This window comes from Pteropus alecto, unplaced genomic scaffold (genome assembly GCF_000325575.1).
Source record: "Pteropus alecto unplaced genomic scaffold, ASM32557v1 scaffold202, whole genome shotgun sequence".
In the NCBI taxonomy this organism is placed as follows: domain Eukaryota; kingdom Metazoa; phylum Chordata; class Mammalia; order Chiroptera; family Pteropodidae; genus Pteropus; species Pteropus alecto.
The window spans coordinates 1,631,237-1,648,328 of record NW_006432451.1 but is presented as its reverse complement, the minus strand read 5'-3'; the positions used below and the strand labels follow the sequence as shown (position 1 = coordinate 1,648,328).

General features: G+C 36.3%; 1 protein-coding gene and 1 pseudogene across 3 annotated transcripts in view; both read right to left on the bottom strand.

Moving 5' to 3' along the window:
* The window catches only part of STK38 (serine/threonine kinase 38), a 35,506-nt gene extending 20,230 nt beyond the window's left edge, over positions 1 to 15,276 (bottom strand). The window contains exons 1-5 of one of the 3 annotated variants that reach the window (XM_006907321.3): positions 14,953 to 15,276; positions 10,569 to 10,704; positions 4,073 to 4,124; positions 3,065 to 3,187; positions 1,445 to 1,528 (exon numbers count right to left, since the gene is read on the bottom strand). In XM_006907321.3, coding sequence (XP_006907383.1) covers positions 1,445 to 1,528; positions 3,065 to 3,187; positions 4,073 to 4,124; positions 10,569 to 10,699 — 390 coding nt within the window. In that variant the 5' untranslated portion in view covers positions 10,700 to 10,704; positions 14,953 to 15,276. The remainder of the gene's footprint in view (positions 1 to 1,444; positions 1,529 to 3,064; positions 3,188 to 4,072; positions 4,125 to 10,568; positions 10,705 to 14,952) is intronic. The other 2 variants (XM_006907322.3, XM_015585885.2) reach the window with 2 other exon arrangements.
* On the bottom strand, positions 7,604 to 7,730 carry LOC112476168 (annotated as a pseudogene).
* Positions 15,277 to 17,092: the final 1,816 nt, after the last annotated feature.

Sequence of the window (17,092 nt, the reverse complement as noted above, 5' to 3'; positions counted from 1 at the left end):
AAGTCTGTTGCTTGCTTCTTCAAGATGGCTGACCCAGGAAGAGTCTGTGTCCGGAAATTTTAACTTGACCATACTGAGCTCAAAGTTAGGGAGTTGACTCCAACAGCAAATCCTAATTCTAACAGACATTCCCTTTACTTACATGTAAAAAAATTTTAGAAATTAATTTTGAAGAAGATACAATACTTGAGAAAATGTTTTTACACAATATGTTTGGATCATCTCTGTTATCATGCTGGGCAACTGGCACATGCGCTAATTATTTGATAAAGAAAAGTTTTAAGCCTTGGTTAAACCTATAGAAAATATGTCTTGTAAAAATAAAAATTACTTGTAAAATACAAAATATATTAACTAATCAATACGGCTTTATATTTTCCATTTCAAGATCAACTGAAATTCTTTCAGTGCCTATACCCATACCACACACTAATTCTCATATAATAAATAGGGCTGTTGTGCATTTTTAATAAGGTTGGTATCAGTATAGACTATAGCGTCTGAAGATTCACTGCCAAGGTATTTGATACTCTCAACCGAAATTCCTGGCAGTCTACTAAAGCTTCTGAGTAACATGAAAATTAAGGAGAAAATATAAATTCCAAGTTTCCAGTCTCCATCCCTACTCTTGTGCTCTGTATCCAGAGCTCTCCTTGCTGTAGGGTCTCTCTTTGTCCTCCTATAGCATCTCTTAGAGGATATTTGCAGCAGTCACCCACTACAATCTGTTCTTAAGTGACTGCTAAATTAAACTAGATTTATAGATAGTCAGCATTCTCATTTCTATTATACTGTCCAATATTTAAAATTTATTTTGCATAAAGTATGTACGCATCTTATAAACCTATTTACAAAGTAGGTTTAGGTTTTAGAAAGTGTTCTTAATCATTAAAGAAGAATTCGCTGTGCCATTTACATTATATTTTTTCAAATTCATTAAGAAGACAGTTCTTTTAGGTATGCTGAGCTACTCAGAAGACCCAACTTTGGTTTCAGTGTACATGATGAAGTATATTAAGACACATTTTAGATCACACATTCCAAATTCTAATTCTTAAGCCTCCAAGGTATGTATACAATTTCTAAGTTCCAAGGTATGTATACAATTTCTATCTCTTAGCATTCAGTAAGGAACATTTGAGCAGGTGTGACCTCAAAAGAAAGATCCTCATGACAAGGACAACTTGTGGTCAACTGGGAGACACAAACGGCAGATGCTTCTCTAAGTTTTCAACTTTAAAAAGACTGCACATAACATATAGGCATTATCTGTACTTTTAAAATATATGTAACTGCTTATTTGTTGGAGAAAGAAAAGTATTCGTATATTCCTACATAAGGAAAACTGTAATGAAAATATATATTTCGATTAAGCAAAAACAACAGTTTTAGGAGACGAAAAGTTCATAAGCTGACTAAAATCGCTGCTAAAATTGTGCTTTACCTGCTCTTTTTCAAGCATATCTGCTTTACGGAGTATTTTCATTGCATATACATGTCCTGTATCTTTCTTCTGAACAAGCCGCACCTAAAAGTTATAAAAGAAATCCCAAGTTAAAAGTTCATAATGCCAAGCTAATGCCTTCATGTTATAAAAAGTAATATTTAAACTGAAAAAGTATTGCAATTTTAACATAAGCAATTGGCCATTACAAAGCAGAAGAAAATGCTTTTTGATGTTACAAAATGGACGTTATTACACACAGTGAAGTCAGTGCTAAAAACATCCTCACATATCTCCATGTATGAACAGCTTTGGTTCCCTAGTTAAATGAATCAATCTAATTTAAAACTCTCAGTTTCGAACATAAGGACTCATTAAACCCATGGCACATGTCATGCAGTCAGCTCAAAAAACCTAAGTAAATGATCACAGCAATGTTTAAAACAATAGCAAAATCTTGTGCATAGAAAAAAAATGTCTGCAAGGAAAAAAACCTATAATGTATAATTAGGAAAATATGGTTTTATGCAGTTTTCCTTTCTCTTTTTAATTTCTCAAATTTTTTTGAGAGACTAAATAAATTAAAATTAATGGTGTACAACCCAAAGAAAAACTTCTTGGCAATTCCCTGACCATCCTCCCACTCCTCTCCCATGATATGTAGGTTTTCTTCTCCCTGCACCTTTCTTCATGTTTTTCCTGATTGAGTCCCACATCCCTTCTTCACTGAACAGAAAGCAATTTAGAGGTGGTACTGTATCTCTACCTCTAAGGGGCCAACAGGGATTCTGAACACTAAGGAATCAATTTAATTTTTCACCTGTTGTTTTAAAAATGCATTCACAATTCCCCTAGGTACTATTTTTTAATAATATGCTGTTCTTTTTATACAATGATGATGAAACTATTGCATCAGTAAATCATCCACTTTGGATATTTTCCATTAATAGGGATGACTTTGTATGGGTTCATTCAAACCCTCCCCAACAGATTGCTCTTGTGACCAAGCAAGATTGCATTTGCAAGATTAGCTGGGATAAAGTTACAAAATGCTTTCAACTTTCTACCACTACCTATCTAACTCATTTCTATAAATTCTGTCTTCTAGGACTATTTTCTTAGAGCTGTACCAATCTGGCAGGAAGAAATAAAGGGTGGAGATTTGCTGTTAGTTCACTCCTGGAGAGGCAATGTGGTACTAGGAAAAACAAGAGCTTTAAGATCCAAAATCTGGGCCCAAATTCCGGTACCACTGCTCAATGGCTATGTGACACATTATATTTCCCCTGAGCCATCTATAATATGAACTGTCATGATTATAGGAGAGAAACACTCAGTAAGTAATAAATACTGATTTCCTTCTACCTTTCAACTTCTAGATCAATACTTAAAGCATCAATATCATTTCTGGAAAAACAGAGAACAGTCAGAGATCTGGGACAGGGAAGAGGGGAAGAAAGTGAGGAGGACAAAGTAGTTAAGATATGGGGCCAGTGTGCTTGATCCAACTACCCCATATCTCAGTTATTTCAACAATCATGAACTTATGGTATATTAGAAGCTTTGAAGTTCTGTGCTATTTTTATAGTTGATAAGTAGCTGTGTGTTTTTGTTTTTTACCTCACCAAACGCTCCTCTGCCTATTACTTTTAAGGACTCAAAATCTTCCAATCCAAGTCTTGTTCTCTTTAAACGAAGAAATTCTGTTTCTTTCCGAGCATGTGCTGATCTCCTGAGTCGTTTCTAATGTTTAAATAAAGGGAGAGAGGGATAGGAAGGGGAGGAGTTGAAATTCTGCAACTCTGCAACAAATCATATTTGGGCCACACTAGACTAAGCATAATCTTTTCACACATGAAAGCACCACAGAAGGACCTTTAAGAGGTCACTTCTCTCTTCCCCAACCTTCAGATTCAATAACCAAAGCATGCTGAACAGATGGATGCTTCCTCTGAGGACTTCTGTCTTTTCTAATGAAAGATAAACAATCTACATTTTCCTTTAACCTTTGTTATGTAAAATAAGTTTTTTTTAATTTTTGCATTTTTTACACGTAGCAGTTCATTTTACACTCTAACTTTCTATTATTCTTACAAATTTGGGGTATTATTCACCATTTTCCGAAGTTCTATGATTCATTTCTATTTTTGAAAGAATTTCCACTGCCATTTCAGTTTCTTGCAGTTTCTTGTTAACTGTATTTTCTCCTGCCACATTGGTGAGCATTGCAGGAAAGGGCTGTTTTGAGAGATATTTTGCCTTGATAATGATTTCAGAAATTTGTCCCCACTACTATGGATCCTTCTCAGTGAATTCTATAAGTATGCTATAATTTGCTTTTTTAAATTTTGATTTGATTTTGTCTCTTTCTTTTCTTGGAATTCTAATTTGATCTTAATTAATTGATTATAACCGTGCCAGGAGAGAGATGTCTTTCTCTCCTGAGTACTTCATAATTAACTTCTCCCTCTACACAAATATAAATCCCAAAGTGCACCAGTCCTCATAAGTTTCTCTGTTACTGAGCCAAAACCTTTACCCCATGCACTAAGGCTAAAAAATTGCTGAATAAGATATGTCCTGCCATGCTGGGTTTCAAAGGAAAAAAAGAATTCCAATTTTAATTACCTCTTCATCTTTTAGGCCTTCCTCTTCCATCACTTTTTCTAACTTCTTTTGTCTAAAAATAAATAAAGACATGCAAAGTAACATCTGAATAACTTTCTCTAAAGTCTACAAAAACATAAAAAAATTTTTTAATGATAAAAACAGGTAAATCTCAAAAGGCCTCATTAAAACAAGAAATTACAGTTACTATGACAAGTGAAAAGATTCCCACTCTGTTAGTTCTATATTTTGAAAAAGACTGTATAAGACATTAATGCAACAAAGAATCTTATTTCGAAATGAAAAGTTCTCTTTTTTTTTTTCTGGGGTATGTATTTCCTCCTTAACAAACCACAAAACAGCTGGTGTTTGATAACCTCCCATATCAGGGTGTTTCTCTCCCTCTCCCTGATATCTACTTCCTTTATTTTCACATCTTCCTCCTCCTCCCTGCCAAAAGCAAAAAGTAATAAACAACAAAGGTAAAGGCAGAATTTGAAGATTCAAGGGAGGAAAATGATCATAAAAGGTGACTCGCACCACTAACAAAACTTAAGGACCCTAAATCCCTGGAGTACTAAATTTTAGAAACTGTACTCAAGAATATTTTTGATCTAGTCTCATACTGATTTGATAAAACTAAAAGAAAACAATTAAAACTTCTTTACAACCAATTCCATATAAACTTTATTTATTCAGCATAATAAATGACAGCACATGGGCTAGAATCTCCCCTCCACCACTTATCAGAATTTTAGATGACAGGCAATGAGAGCAGGACAGGGAAGAAGAAAAGTTCAGGGTACATGAAGCAACAGCACGTAGTCTAGTGTGGCTGAGGCACACAGCACTTCTACTGCCACACTAAGAAGGCCGGCTCTTAGTCTGTAGACAATAAGAACTTACAGAGGCTTGTGCACAAAGAAGTGATGTGATAAGGTTTCTATTTTAAAATGGCAGCCAGCAGTAATGAGCTAATGGACTGGCAGGAAGAGCAACTGACAGACTGAGGCAAATTAAAAGCTACTGTAAGAATTCAGATGTGCAGGAAAGATCTGGAACTAGGGCTGGAAATCTAGACTAGAGTGAAGAGAGGTATTGCAAAGATGACCAATAGGCAGTAGGTGTCAAGGGTAAAGTTTAGAAGTTCTTGTGTGGGAGGATAATGATGCCACTAACCAAGATAGGAAACACAAAGAGAGGAACATGAAAAGATGATGAGTTTCATTTTGGTCAATGAATATTTATTGCATTAATAGTACCTAGTTAAAATGAATATATGGTTAGAAATCACATTACGAATCCACAGACTCAGATGATGAATTAAGAATGTGTCCAAACTCTCAGAAAGTGAAAAGATCCACTCTAATCCTGATAGAAAGAAGAAAGTACCTACAGGGTTCCCAGTCTGCCCACTTTTCTTCTTCTAGTTCCCAGAATATTTTGAGATATGCATCTATATGTGCTCATGTATTGGAGGGAGAAAGCTGTACTGTTGATAGTTTCCAGAGTGTAAATTAATTCCATTTCAGTGGTCCAACAGTTGAAATATGGAATAAGAAGATTCAACATAATGGCAAGAACTATAAGAATTCAACATGCTCAGCTCTTTTTGTGCCTTGAGTATCAAGTACATCAGACCTTCTAACTATGTATTTTTTGAAAGACCACACCAGAGTGGGCTAATAATACAATGTGTTATCACACAATGTGTGTCACAGAGTCCTTCTAACTATATTTTAAATCTAAATTCAAATTGAGAAGTTTTCCACAGCTTTATATAAGTGTCAGAACCCCGGGAGAGAGACAGGACACTTCTACACTTAGAAGCCACACCCACCCTCACTCCAGCACAGCCTTCCACAAGATCCACTTATTGTCATGTGAGCCCATTTCCCACATGTATGGGATGGTAAGTTCTTTTGAAGGCACAGACCACCTATGAATTTTCCTTCTCCACTAAGAATAGTGCTTTGAACACAGTAACCTTTTAAAATGTATGTTGCTAAATTAAAAAAAAAAAAAAGGTCAGAATGTATATTAATGTGCAGACTCATTCATGACTACTACTTGTAATTAGCTACCTTTTCTAAGACTAATTTACACTCCCCTCCCAGCACAACTTGATTCAGAGGCAGCAGGGATAGAAGAAAATGGCTAGTCTATTCTACAAGAGTGTAGACAAGAGTGTAATTTGTTTGATGAGACACTAAAAATCAGGAAAAATAATGTAGAAATAAACAGTGGTTATTATTTCCTTGAACAAAATTGAGAAAATTCTCAAGATATCCAAAAAAATAAAAAATAAAAATAATATTACAGATTTTTAAAAATCTCAACAAATTGCTTTGCCTGATATATCATCGGTGAATACCATTAGGAGGTCTAGACTTACCCATCCCTGGGGCTTAAATAAAATTGACATTTGCTCACATATATCAAGATCAGTTAGGAAAACCTGGGTAAGAATATCTAAGAGGAGGAGAAGGACAAGCTGGTTCTCAGAGTTTAGGTAAAACATAGGAAAGTTCTTATTTGATTTTTGGGTGTGGTGCGGGGAGAAGCAGACTGTTATTGCCTATTAAATTAGGATTTTGCGACTTTAATTAATCCAGCAAAAGAGTAGTCACGAAGAACAGAAACAACACAGAATATTTGTAAGAGGAAATGCCAGTTTCCTCAGTTTTGATTTCACTCTGATATAAATTATCCAAACAATTTTTTATGAATAACTAAGCAAACAGCAACACCTACTGTGTACCTAAGATCACATTTGATAGAAAAGAGAAGAACTGCTGTTCTTAGGGAAGCTTACCAGAGAAGCTTACCATCAAAGGCAAAATACAGATTAAATGAAGAAGATGATCTTGCCCTACTGAGTGGATTCAGCTTATAGTCTATCAGTAGCATTAACAGGAGACTATCAAACAGGTGTTCTGCAACACCTTGTGATGGGTACTAGACTTCCAGTTCAATTGTTTTTAAACAGATCAGGAGAACTTGCTATAGCGTTTCTATGAAACTGCTGTGGACAAAAAAGACACTGCCCAATGTTCTTGTTACTCTACTTTTATACAGGAAACAATTCCCAAGTGATTTTTATTCTTTCCTCTACTTCTAGGCTTTGGTCTCATCTTCCCCTGCAGTGACTCCTTTGTTTCAAATTTAAGCTAGTGCTCTACAATAAGAGGAACAATGCAAAAGTTGCATTTAACTGGGAGAAATACTAGAGATTTTAAAGGCATTCAGACGCGGCACATACAAACAAAATGAAAATTTGTACTACAACATGATCTCAAAATTTACTAGCCCAATACTTATTTCAAACTGCTCATCATATATTAGCCATATACTTAAAATAAAATGTTTACTTTATCATCAATTGTCTCACATTATTAAAATTCTGCTTATTTAGCAAGCATCTAAGTTTCCCTGGTAACATCAAAAAGCTTGAGAATCCATGTCTGACAGCTCTAATTTTAGCATACTTACTACTACAGTAACTCCTGTCAATCACTGTTTTTCCTTGATAATTTTTATTTATTTTTTAAATGCCTACAGCACCTGGTATTCCTAGGCGGTCTCCCATCCAAGTACTAACCAGGCCCGACCCCGCTTATCCACTTAGCTTCCGAAAATAGACGAGATCGGGCATGTTCCGGGTGGCATGGCCATGGACTATTTGATAATTTTTAAATTTTCTTGAAATAAAACCGGAAATGATCTTATTAAATTGTATCAACAAACCCGAAATCGAGTATCAACTTATGATAGCACCAAAACTCCCCAAAATACTATGAATAGATGAAGACACAAAGGACCTCCACAGTAAGAACCACAAAACACTGCTGAGAAAAATTAAAGACTTAACAAAATGCAGAGATATACCATGTTCATGTATCAGAAGATTCAACAGTGTTAAGATGTCAATTCTCCCCCAAAATGATCTACAGATTCAATACAATTACAATAACTCTATCAGGCTTTTCTGAGAAACTGATAAGCTGATTCTAAAATTTATATAAACATGCAAAGAACCTAAAATATCCAAAGCAATCTTGAAAAATAGAAGAAAAAAAGGAACTTGAGGATTTACACTATTTGACTTCAAAGCTTACCACAAAGCTACAGTAATCAAGACAGTGTGATACTGGCATAGGGACAAATAGATCAATGAAACAGAATAGAGAGCCCAGAAATAGATACACACTTATATGATATTTAATTTTCAACAAAAATGTCAAAGCAATCTAAATGGAAGAAAAAATCTTTGTAACAAATGGTACTAAAATAACTAGATATCCATAAGGATAAAAATAAATCTCAATATCCATCTCATTCCACACATACTTATTAATTCAAAATGGATCACAGAACTAAATGTAAAAACTAAATCTATAAAATTTCCAGAAGAAAACATAGGATAATATCTTTATGACCTGGGGGTAGACAAAGGTTTCTTAGAGGTCACAGAATGCAATAACTATAAAAGAAAAAAATGCCAAATTAGATTTCATCAAAATTTAAAATGACTACTCATCTAAAGACATTTAAAAAAAAAAAATGAACAGGAAAGCCACAGACTAGGAAAAACTATTTGCAAAACATATATATGACAAAGGACCAATATCTAGGATAGATTTAAAAAAAAAACAAAAACCTACAATATGGTCAAAAAATTTGAACACTTCACAAAGGAAAATATATAAATGGCCAAAACCACATAAAAAATGTTTAACATCATTTAATCATCAGGGAAATGAAAATTAAAACAGTGAGATACCCCTAAACATCTACAAGAATAGTTTAAGTTAAAAGACTGACAATGCAAATGTTAGAAACAAATATAAAGCAACTGGAACGCTCATACATTGTTGGTAATATTTTGGAAAAAGGTTTAGTAATTTCTTATAAAACTAAACATATGCCATAGTATGTTTATGACCCAGTAATTCCACTCCTAAATGTTTACTCAAGAACTGAAAGCAAATGTTCACAAAAAGATCTATACACAAATGTTCGTAGAAACTTATTCGAAATAGCTAAAAACTGAAAAAATTCCAGACGTTTATTACCAGAAGACTGTATAAACAAACTGAGGTATAATCAGAAAACAGAATGGTACTCAACCATACAAAGGAACAAAGTATTGATAAAATAGCAACATGGATGTACCTTGAAAACATTAGGCTGAGTGAAAGATGCCTTACTCAAATAAGTATTTATATGAATCCATACATCAGTGATCCTCAGCCTTTTTGGCAACAGGGACCTGTGTTCCTATGAGAATCTAATGCCTGTTGATCTGAAGTGGAGCTGAGGCAGTGATGCTAGCACTGGGAAGCGGCTGCAAATACAGATGAAACTTCGCTCACTTGCCTGATGCCTACCTCCTGCTGTGAGGGCCTACCTCCTGCTGTGAGGCCCAGTTCCTAACAGGCCACTGACCAGTACCTGATTTATATGTTCCATTTGTATGGAATAGGCAAAACCAATCAGTTGTAGAAACTAAATCACAAGAGTGGTTGCCTGGTGTTGAAGGGGAATCTCTAGGAATAAAAAAACTTTCTGGGATAATGGTAATATTTTATATCTTGATAGGGGTTTAAGTTATACACATGCATGAATTTGTCAAAACTCAATGAATGGTAACCCTTAAGACTGTGCATTGCATTATATGCAAATTTTACACTTCCTTAAAAAAAATATAAGTATTGAACTCTAGTTTGTTATACAAGCAGAAATATTCAGAGGTAAAATATACTAACATCTGTAACATATTATGAAGTACAGCAAAAAAGTTAGATTAATGAATGGAGAGAGGGATAGACATATGGATATATGATAAAACAAATAACTGTACAATCTAGATGATGTATATACAGGTATCCGCTGTACAATTATTTCAACTTCTCTGCACTTTTGAATATTTTCATAATAAAATGTTGGGAAAATTTTTAATTATGAATTACCAAATGAATAGAATATACCAGATCAATAACAACAGCTGCTACATCATTAAATAAGTGATTACTAGGTATGAAGCAGTATGGTGGGTATTCGCATATGTTATATCTAATCCCCAAAGCAATCCTGAAAGGCAAGTAGTATTATTCCCATTTTCCAAATGGAGGAACTGGTACACAGAAAGACTAAAGAACTTGCTCCAGCCGCATATAGCTACTAAATGGTAAAGGAAGGATTCTAAACCCAAGTGCAACTATATAAAAGCTATTCTTTCCAACACATGACACTGCCTTAATGAACTCCAAGGATTTGGCCCAATTAATTTTTTTACTACCATGGAATTCTGTGTTATTGATATAGTAGTAGAAATAAGTGGGTTAATAACAAGGGCTTTGGAAATCAATGACATTGTCATTCCATTGTAATGGGATAGGCTAAAACATGGCTGCTGTTATTCTTGCCTCCTTTCGACGATATTATGAATATGTTTTATGATATCAGACATAAATGACAAAACCATGACACAATTTTCTCAAACAAAATTCTTTACCTCATTTCTCGTTCTTCATGTTGAGCGATAAGGTTGCTATAAAAATTCTCCAGTGTCACTTTGGTCATTGTCACCCTTTCCTTTGTGTGATTACTCATGGACGAGCAAGGTGTTGAGCCTGTCATTGCCATGGCTGCTAGAAACAAAGAAAAGAAGCAGTATTACTTTTTGAGTTAGAATCTGCCACTTATGTGTGCTCCTACCCTACTAGTAGGAATGTAAATTAGCACAACTTTTCTGGAGGACAAAGAGTAATATATAACAATAGCCAGAAAAAAGCCAAACAGAATACTTGGTGAAAATAAGTATATATTAATGTCCTATGACCCAGCAATACTATCTCTAGGTAAAAAACCCAGAGAAATTGTTACACAGGCTCTTAAGGGAACAAGCTCAAGGATGTGCATTACAGAGGATGTTCATTATACCATCATTTGTGTTATGGGAAGTTGGAGGCTATTCAGTAAGGAAATAAAATGCCGTGGATGTGTACAAAGAAATACCATGCAACAGTCAGAAGCAAATCTACCTATACCTAAAAGTGATATGAATATATCTTTAAAACAGTGTTGTATTTTTTAAAAGGAAGAAAACATGATCACAATACCATATGTGTACAATTCTCAGCCATCTAGAAATCTACCTTGGAGAAATCAAAGACCCATAAGGAATCATACATAAGAGGGTTTAATGCAGCACTACAAACAAAGGAAAACTACAAATAACTTGAATATCCACAACAGAACTGATTAAATTATGAAGAATCTTTTAATATGCATACAATGAAAATATGTTCAAATGTTTAATGTTAGAGAAAATGTTTCCAATCTAAGTGAAAACAGGTTACAAAACAGAATGTATACCATGATCTCAATTTTATATGTTTACTTTAAGTGCACAGAATTATTAGAAATATATATAAATGTTATTAGTAGCTTAATTCTAGGCAGTGAGAATACAATAGATCATTTTATTCTTGTTTTGCTTGCTGCATTCTCTATATTTTCTTCAAGAAGCATGTATGATTACCATTAAGTTATCAATAACTTAATTTACGAATTCTACATTTTAACCCATTGCCCATTTAGAAAAAAATAATGCAGCTCACTGCCAGCATTACTTTAACATCATGTGTAGGAATGCTATGTTTTCTAGGATTTGACATTTTCAACGACTGAGAATTACTATATTTTGTAAATGGAAATATCACTACTAAAAACAGAATGCTATAAATAGAATATAATTTGTTTCCAAAGACTGTCAATATATTAGAGCAATGCAAAAATAATAATAAAAGCAAGATACTTTGTGGTAAACTTTGGGGGTGAGGTTAGGACTGTAATTATCTTGGGGGAAATGCTGTTGCTGTAAGCGCCGCGAGTATTCTCGGAGCAAGCAAGAATGGGTTAAAAAAAAATCTATGACTAAAATGCTGATCTATAGATATATATACTCTGACATGTCTTATGGTATATGATAAATGTTCACTATTTTAATTTACAAATTTAAAGAAGGCCTATGATGGAAACAATATTACAAAGAAAAAACCTGAATCATAATTTTAGTGATGGAAGATATCTTAAAAACAAGCAACCCTAACTTTCTAGTTTTCCATGAGAAAACTGATACCAACAGGTTTAAATAGAACTTTTTTTCCCTAAATTTAAATCTCACTTTGCCCTAGAAATTTTTGCCAACCTATACTATCACACTTGGCCAGTCTGCTCCCCAATCTTGACTTGCTCCAATAATGCTCAATATTTTATCCTTGTTATGCCTCCCACCCATACAACTTAATCCAAGTCTGTCTTTTCATCCCAAAATAAAGCTGAGTAAAAATTGGGAGAGGCCAACATCCATTTTCAAAGACAGTGCATTTTATAAAAAAAATTTCTGATTGTCCCCTTAATGCTTAGCAGCTTTTTTGTTTTTGAAGACTAAATTAAGACTTTTAAGGCATGTGCAAAAAACACTTGTTAGTACTAAGAAAAAAGACTTAACATTATACAATTTTATAAAGTCTACTCAGAGAAAAACACATAAATAATAATCTTTTCATTGCAAAGAGATTCAAAATCAAGGCTCTACTATGGAGTCAAACATTTTGATTCATTATGTGCCAAAAAGATCAGTAATCACAAATTTTAGACATTTAACTTAGCTCTACCTCACTATAAAATATTACTTTTTATGGAAAGTTTTTGCTGATACCAAAGCAAACGCAAGTGTTTTTAGAACATCAGAATTTTTTTTTAATACCTCTATTTGGCTTATAAAGCTTGGGTGTGGTTCCTTATTTGTCAGCTCGCACCCCTTCCACCCACAATGAAAACCACATGCACTCTAAGTTGGGTGAAGAAATTTTAAAATCAGATTTAAAAACAAGTCTGAAGCAAGTGAGCACTTTGCACTCCTCCCTTGTCTGAAAATTTCTGGAGACCTTTTAGATATTTTAACAACTTAATTTACTTCAATTTAAAAATACAACTAGAGAGAGTTTAAGCCTGAGACAAACAGTGCCTTCCATATAATAGGAGGGTAATAAATATAAATTAAGCAAGTTAATGATTTTTCGGTTGTCAACAAGGCCAAAAGAACGAAATTACATTGACATTTATGGGTGTATAAATATGGGGCGGGGGTAGGGAGGCTGACCCATTTAAGTAGCTGGCATGACTTACTAAGCTTTCAAAAAGATCAACAGGAGATTAAGTACACTCAAAGATGCTTATGTAGTAGGCCGACAAATTTTCTAGCAGAATGGTTTTTAACCTTCACAATCTCTAATGTAAGGCACAAGGTGCACTGACCTTCCCTTTAACCTTTCTTCAAAACCTCTTACTCCTCTTCCTCCACTCACAAAATAGTTAGCCTAATTTTAATAAACTTTCATCGAAAGATAAAATTACTCTTGCCATATAACAATTGATAGGCTTGCTGGGTCAATCAAGTATTTTTTATAAGACTGGGCTTTCCCTCGTGTTTTCAATCATTCAAACCATCATGCCCTGACCTAAAGGCCATTGGAAGCCCTTGCCCTATTTGTATTATCATCCAACTCTGCAGAATTAGAGAATAGGTAGCTGAGAAATTTTTAAAAGTTTAAAAAATTTTACAAAAGAACGTGATCCTCATAAGTCAGGGTAGGTACTGTGAACGTAAAAAGAGATAAAATGAAAACCATTGTTTTATTCAATCTAAATAGTTATGCCTGGTTGACTGATTATACAATGGTACTCTGTTACCTCTATAATACCCCTTCTCTCACTAATTCTTTATTTTTGTGTTATTGACAATCCAATATCTTACATTTGGACAATTCAACATTGAGGTTAAGACGATTCCTTAAGAGTCACCTATCTAGTTTCTCCTACTAAACTCTAAACCACTGGAAAGCAAGCAAACTGTCTTATACTTTTAAATATCTTCCCCCGTCTCATGCACAATACCTTATAAAAGGTTTACTAGGAAAAAAATCATTGTTTATGTCCATTTCTAGGAGTTGAGAATATATATGAATGATGGGGATAGGGTTGAGACATAGAACAGTTTTCTATACAGAGCTGGAGGAAAGAGTTCCGGTCCTCTTATGAAGAAGCTAATATCTAATGTTATTGTGGTGGTTGCATGTTTAGGGAAACCACATCTACTGCCTGGCTAATTCTAATTTAGAACCAAGGTGAGCTGAGAGGGTGAGGAAGCACAAGGTCTACTTCACTCCAACCTTCCTCTGCACATTTCAAAAAGAACAAGTTTGTCTTTGTGTCTTGTAATCAATTCAAAATGCAACTGAGAGATGTGCTCTCTCTACTAGCCAGCCGTTCTGCACACTTTCTGACAGACTTTCCTCTTAATCCTTATTGACTTTCCTTTTTCATTCTCTTCTTAAAAGAGTCTTCACTAAATTTTCCTGTGATTTTAAGGTTATCTGAAGCCCAGTACCCTAAGAATAACCATGGAGAAGGAAGCAGTCAAAGGTACCTCAAGGTGGGCTTCCGACATCGCTACCTCATAAAACAGCTCTCAAGTTCTTAAACTCCAGGGGAAAAAAAAAAGAAAAAGAAAAGGAGATGAAAATTGGTAATGAGCAAGATCCCGGAGGGGACTGAGAGGTAGCAGCTAACAAAGCTGGCAACACGGAAAGAAAAGAGCCTGGCTCCCCGCCCCAGCTGCATACGAAGAAAGAAAAAGGATGAGGTGGGGAGCCTGCGTCTGGGAAACTGTGGATAGGACCGATAAGGAGCCTCTGGAGACTGGGAGGAGGACTGTCAGAAGGCTGAGAGAGGGACCGAGAGGACACGGCTGGAAAGAGGGCGCAAGCGGGAAGAGGAGATGAAGGTAAAAGCCTGGGATGGACTGAAGACAGCGACAGCAAGACACTCACCAGGGCCCCGAGGGAGACAGGACTGGGGGCGGCGGACAGCCGCAGACGCCGGCCGGGCCAGCGGTCTCGAAGTGCGGACAGGCGAAGCCCCAGTGGCAGCAGCCAGCCGGCCAGAGGAAGGGAGGGAACCGGTGAGGGCCTCTGAGGTAGGGTACGAGGGGCAGTTGCGGCTGAAGACAACAGGAAGCGCCCCAACTGCCGGAAAAGACGGAAACGCGGAGGGGCCAAGGTTGCCCCGTCCCCCGCCGCAGAGAGGGGCTGGCGCGGCGGCCAAGGGCCGAGACTGCGCAAGCGTGACTTCCCGGAGACGCGGCGGGATTTCAGGACTGCGCGTGCGCGGCCGCGCCCCACCCACCTAGCCCCCTCCCTGTCTTACCGAAGCTGAGAGCCCTGGGTGAGGGCAGAAATGTAAGGTGTGGCGCGCTCTCCGGGTGGGTGGGGCCGGGGGCAGGTTTCCTTTGTGTTTTGTGTTGTTTGGGTTTTTTTCTTTTTGGTTTGAAATAATTATAGACTCACAAAAAGTCCCGCATACCCATCACCCACCCAGCTTCCCTCAACATCTTACATAACTACACTACATTATCAAAACCAGGAAATTGACATTGGCGATGCAGTTAACTAGACCAATACAATTAAACAGAGTACAGCCCTTACTAGGATTTAACCAGTTTGGCATGCACTCCTTTGTGCGTGTATATGCGCGCGTGTTCGCTCTCGACTAAAATTTTATGAAACGTGTAGTCGTTCCACCGCCCCTCCCTTGCTTTTCGAACATTGGAGCACTAGGTTGGCTGCAGCCGTTGGCCCCACCTACTCTTCCTTAAAGTAATGATTAACATTCCTTACATTGGGATCAGGCGATCTCTCATAGGTTTGGACATGGGCCACTGGGAGGGCGTCCCATTGTGCGTAGAAGAACCTGCTTTTCAAGGCCATGTAACCGCTTACTCTGTACCATTCCATTGGGTAAAGAAGTCCTAAATTGACTAGCCTTTGGGCACCCACTAATTCCTCAAGAAAGGAGGATAGTGCCCTTAGCCAGAAAGTGTCAGGCTCTTGGAAATAAATGGTCCCTGCCTGTCTTCAAAGAGGCCATCTAGGACGTGAAAGAAGCATGTGTGCACGTCATTCATTAGGGTATTTTGTGATATTATGGTGCCTCTCTCTTTTGTGTAACTGTGAAACCATAGGTTTTGGTTTTATCCTTCAAGCTTGGGGTCCCAGGCTTTATTTCCTTAATGGTCTTAAAAACATAGACCTCCGTTGACTATCATCTTTCTAAACTTCAAAGCCCAGTTTTCTTTGTCTAACCTCATACAAAAACCATTTCACCTTTCATTCTCTCTGTCGAGAGGCCCTTCTCCCCCAATGCCTTTGTCAAAGTCCTAGCCATCCTTAACAACTTAATAACAGTGCAAGATGTTTGCACAGTGCTTTCCACCTTTACTCATTTTTATCTCAGTTGGTCCTCACAACTCTGGAAAGTTACATAGTTAGGTGTTTTTTTATTATTCAATAGTTGACATATTAGTTTCAGGTGTACAAGATAGTGATTGGACATTTATATGCCTTAGAAAGTGATCACAGTTAAGTCTGGTAACCATCTGTCACCGTGCATACTCTTTATGATTTATGATATTATTGACTAAATTCCCTATGCCATGTATTATATCCCCAGGACTTATTTTATAACTGGCAATTTGTACTTCTTAATCCCCCTCCCTTTTTAGCCCATACCCCATCCTCTACTTCCGCAACTATCAGTTTGTTCTCTGTACCTATGAGTTTGTTTCTGTTTATTCATTTGTTTTGTTTTTTAGATTCCACATATAAATCATACGGTCTTTTTCTGTCTAACTTATGATAAGGTTTTGCAGACGAAACAACTAATACTCAGAGAACCAAAGTGATATGCTTGAATTCTCACAGTTAGTAAGCCAAGTAGCAAAACAGGACTCCATTTTCTGACTGTAAATGCAATGTTTTTTCTGCTTTCTCCTTTCCTTTCCCTAAAGCCCAACTGAAACCTTATCTTCTCCTTGGAACCTTCCTAATTTCAGAAGAGGGATTGTCTTCTCTGCTCTCTATATCCCTATAATGATCTATCTGTACCCCAACTTTAATAACTACTAAAGTTTTC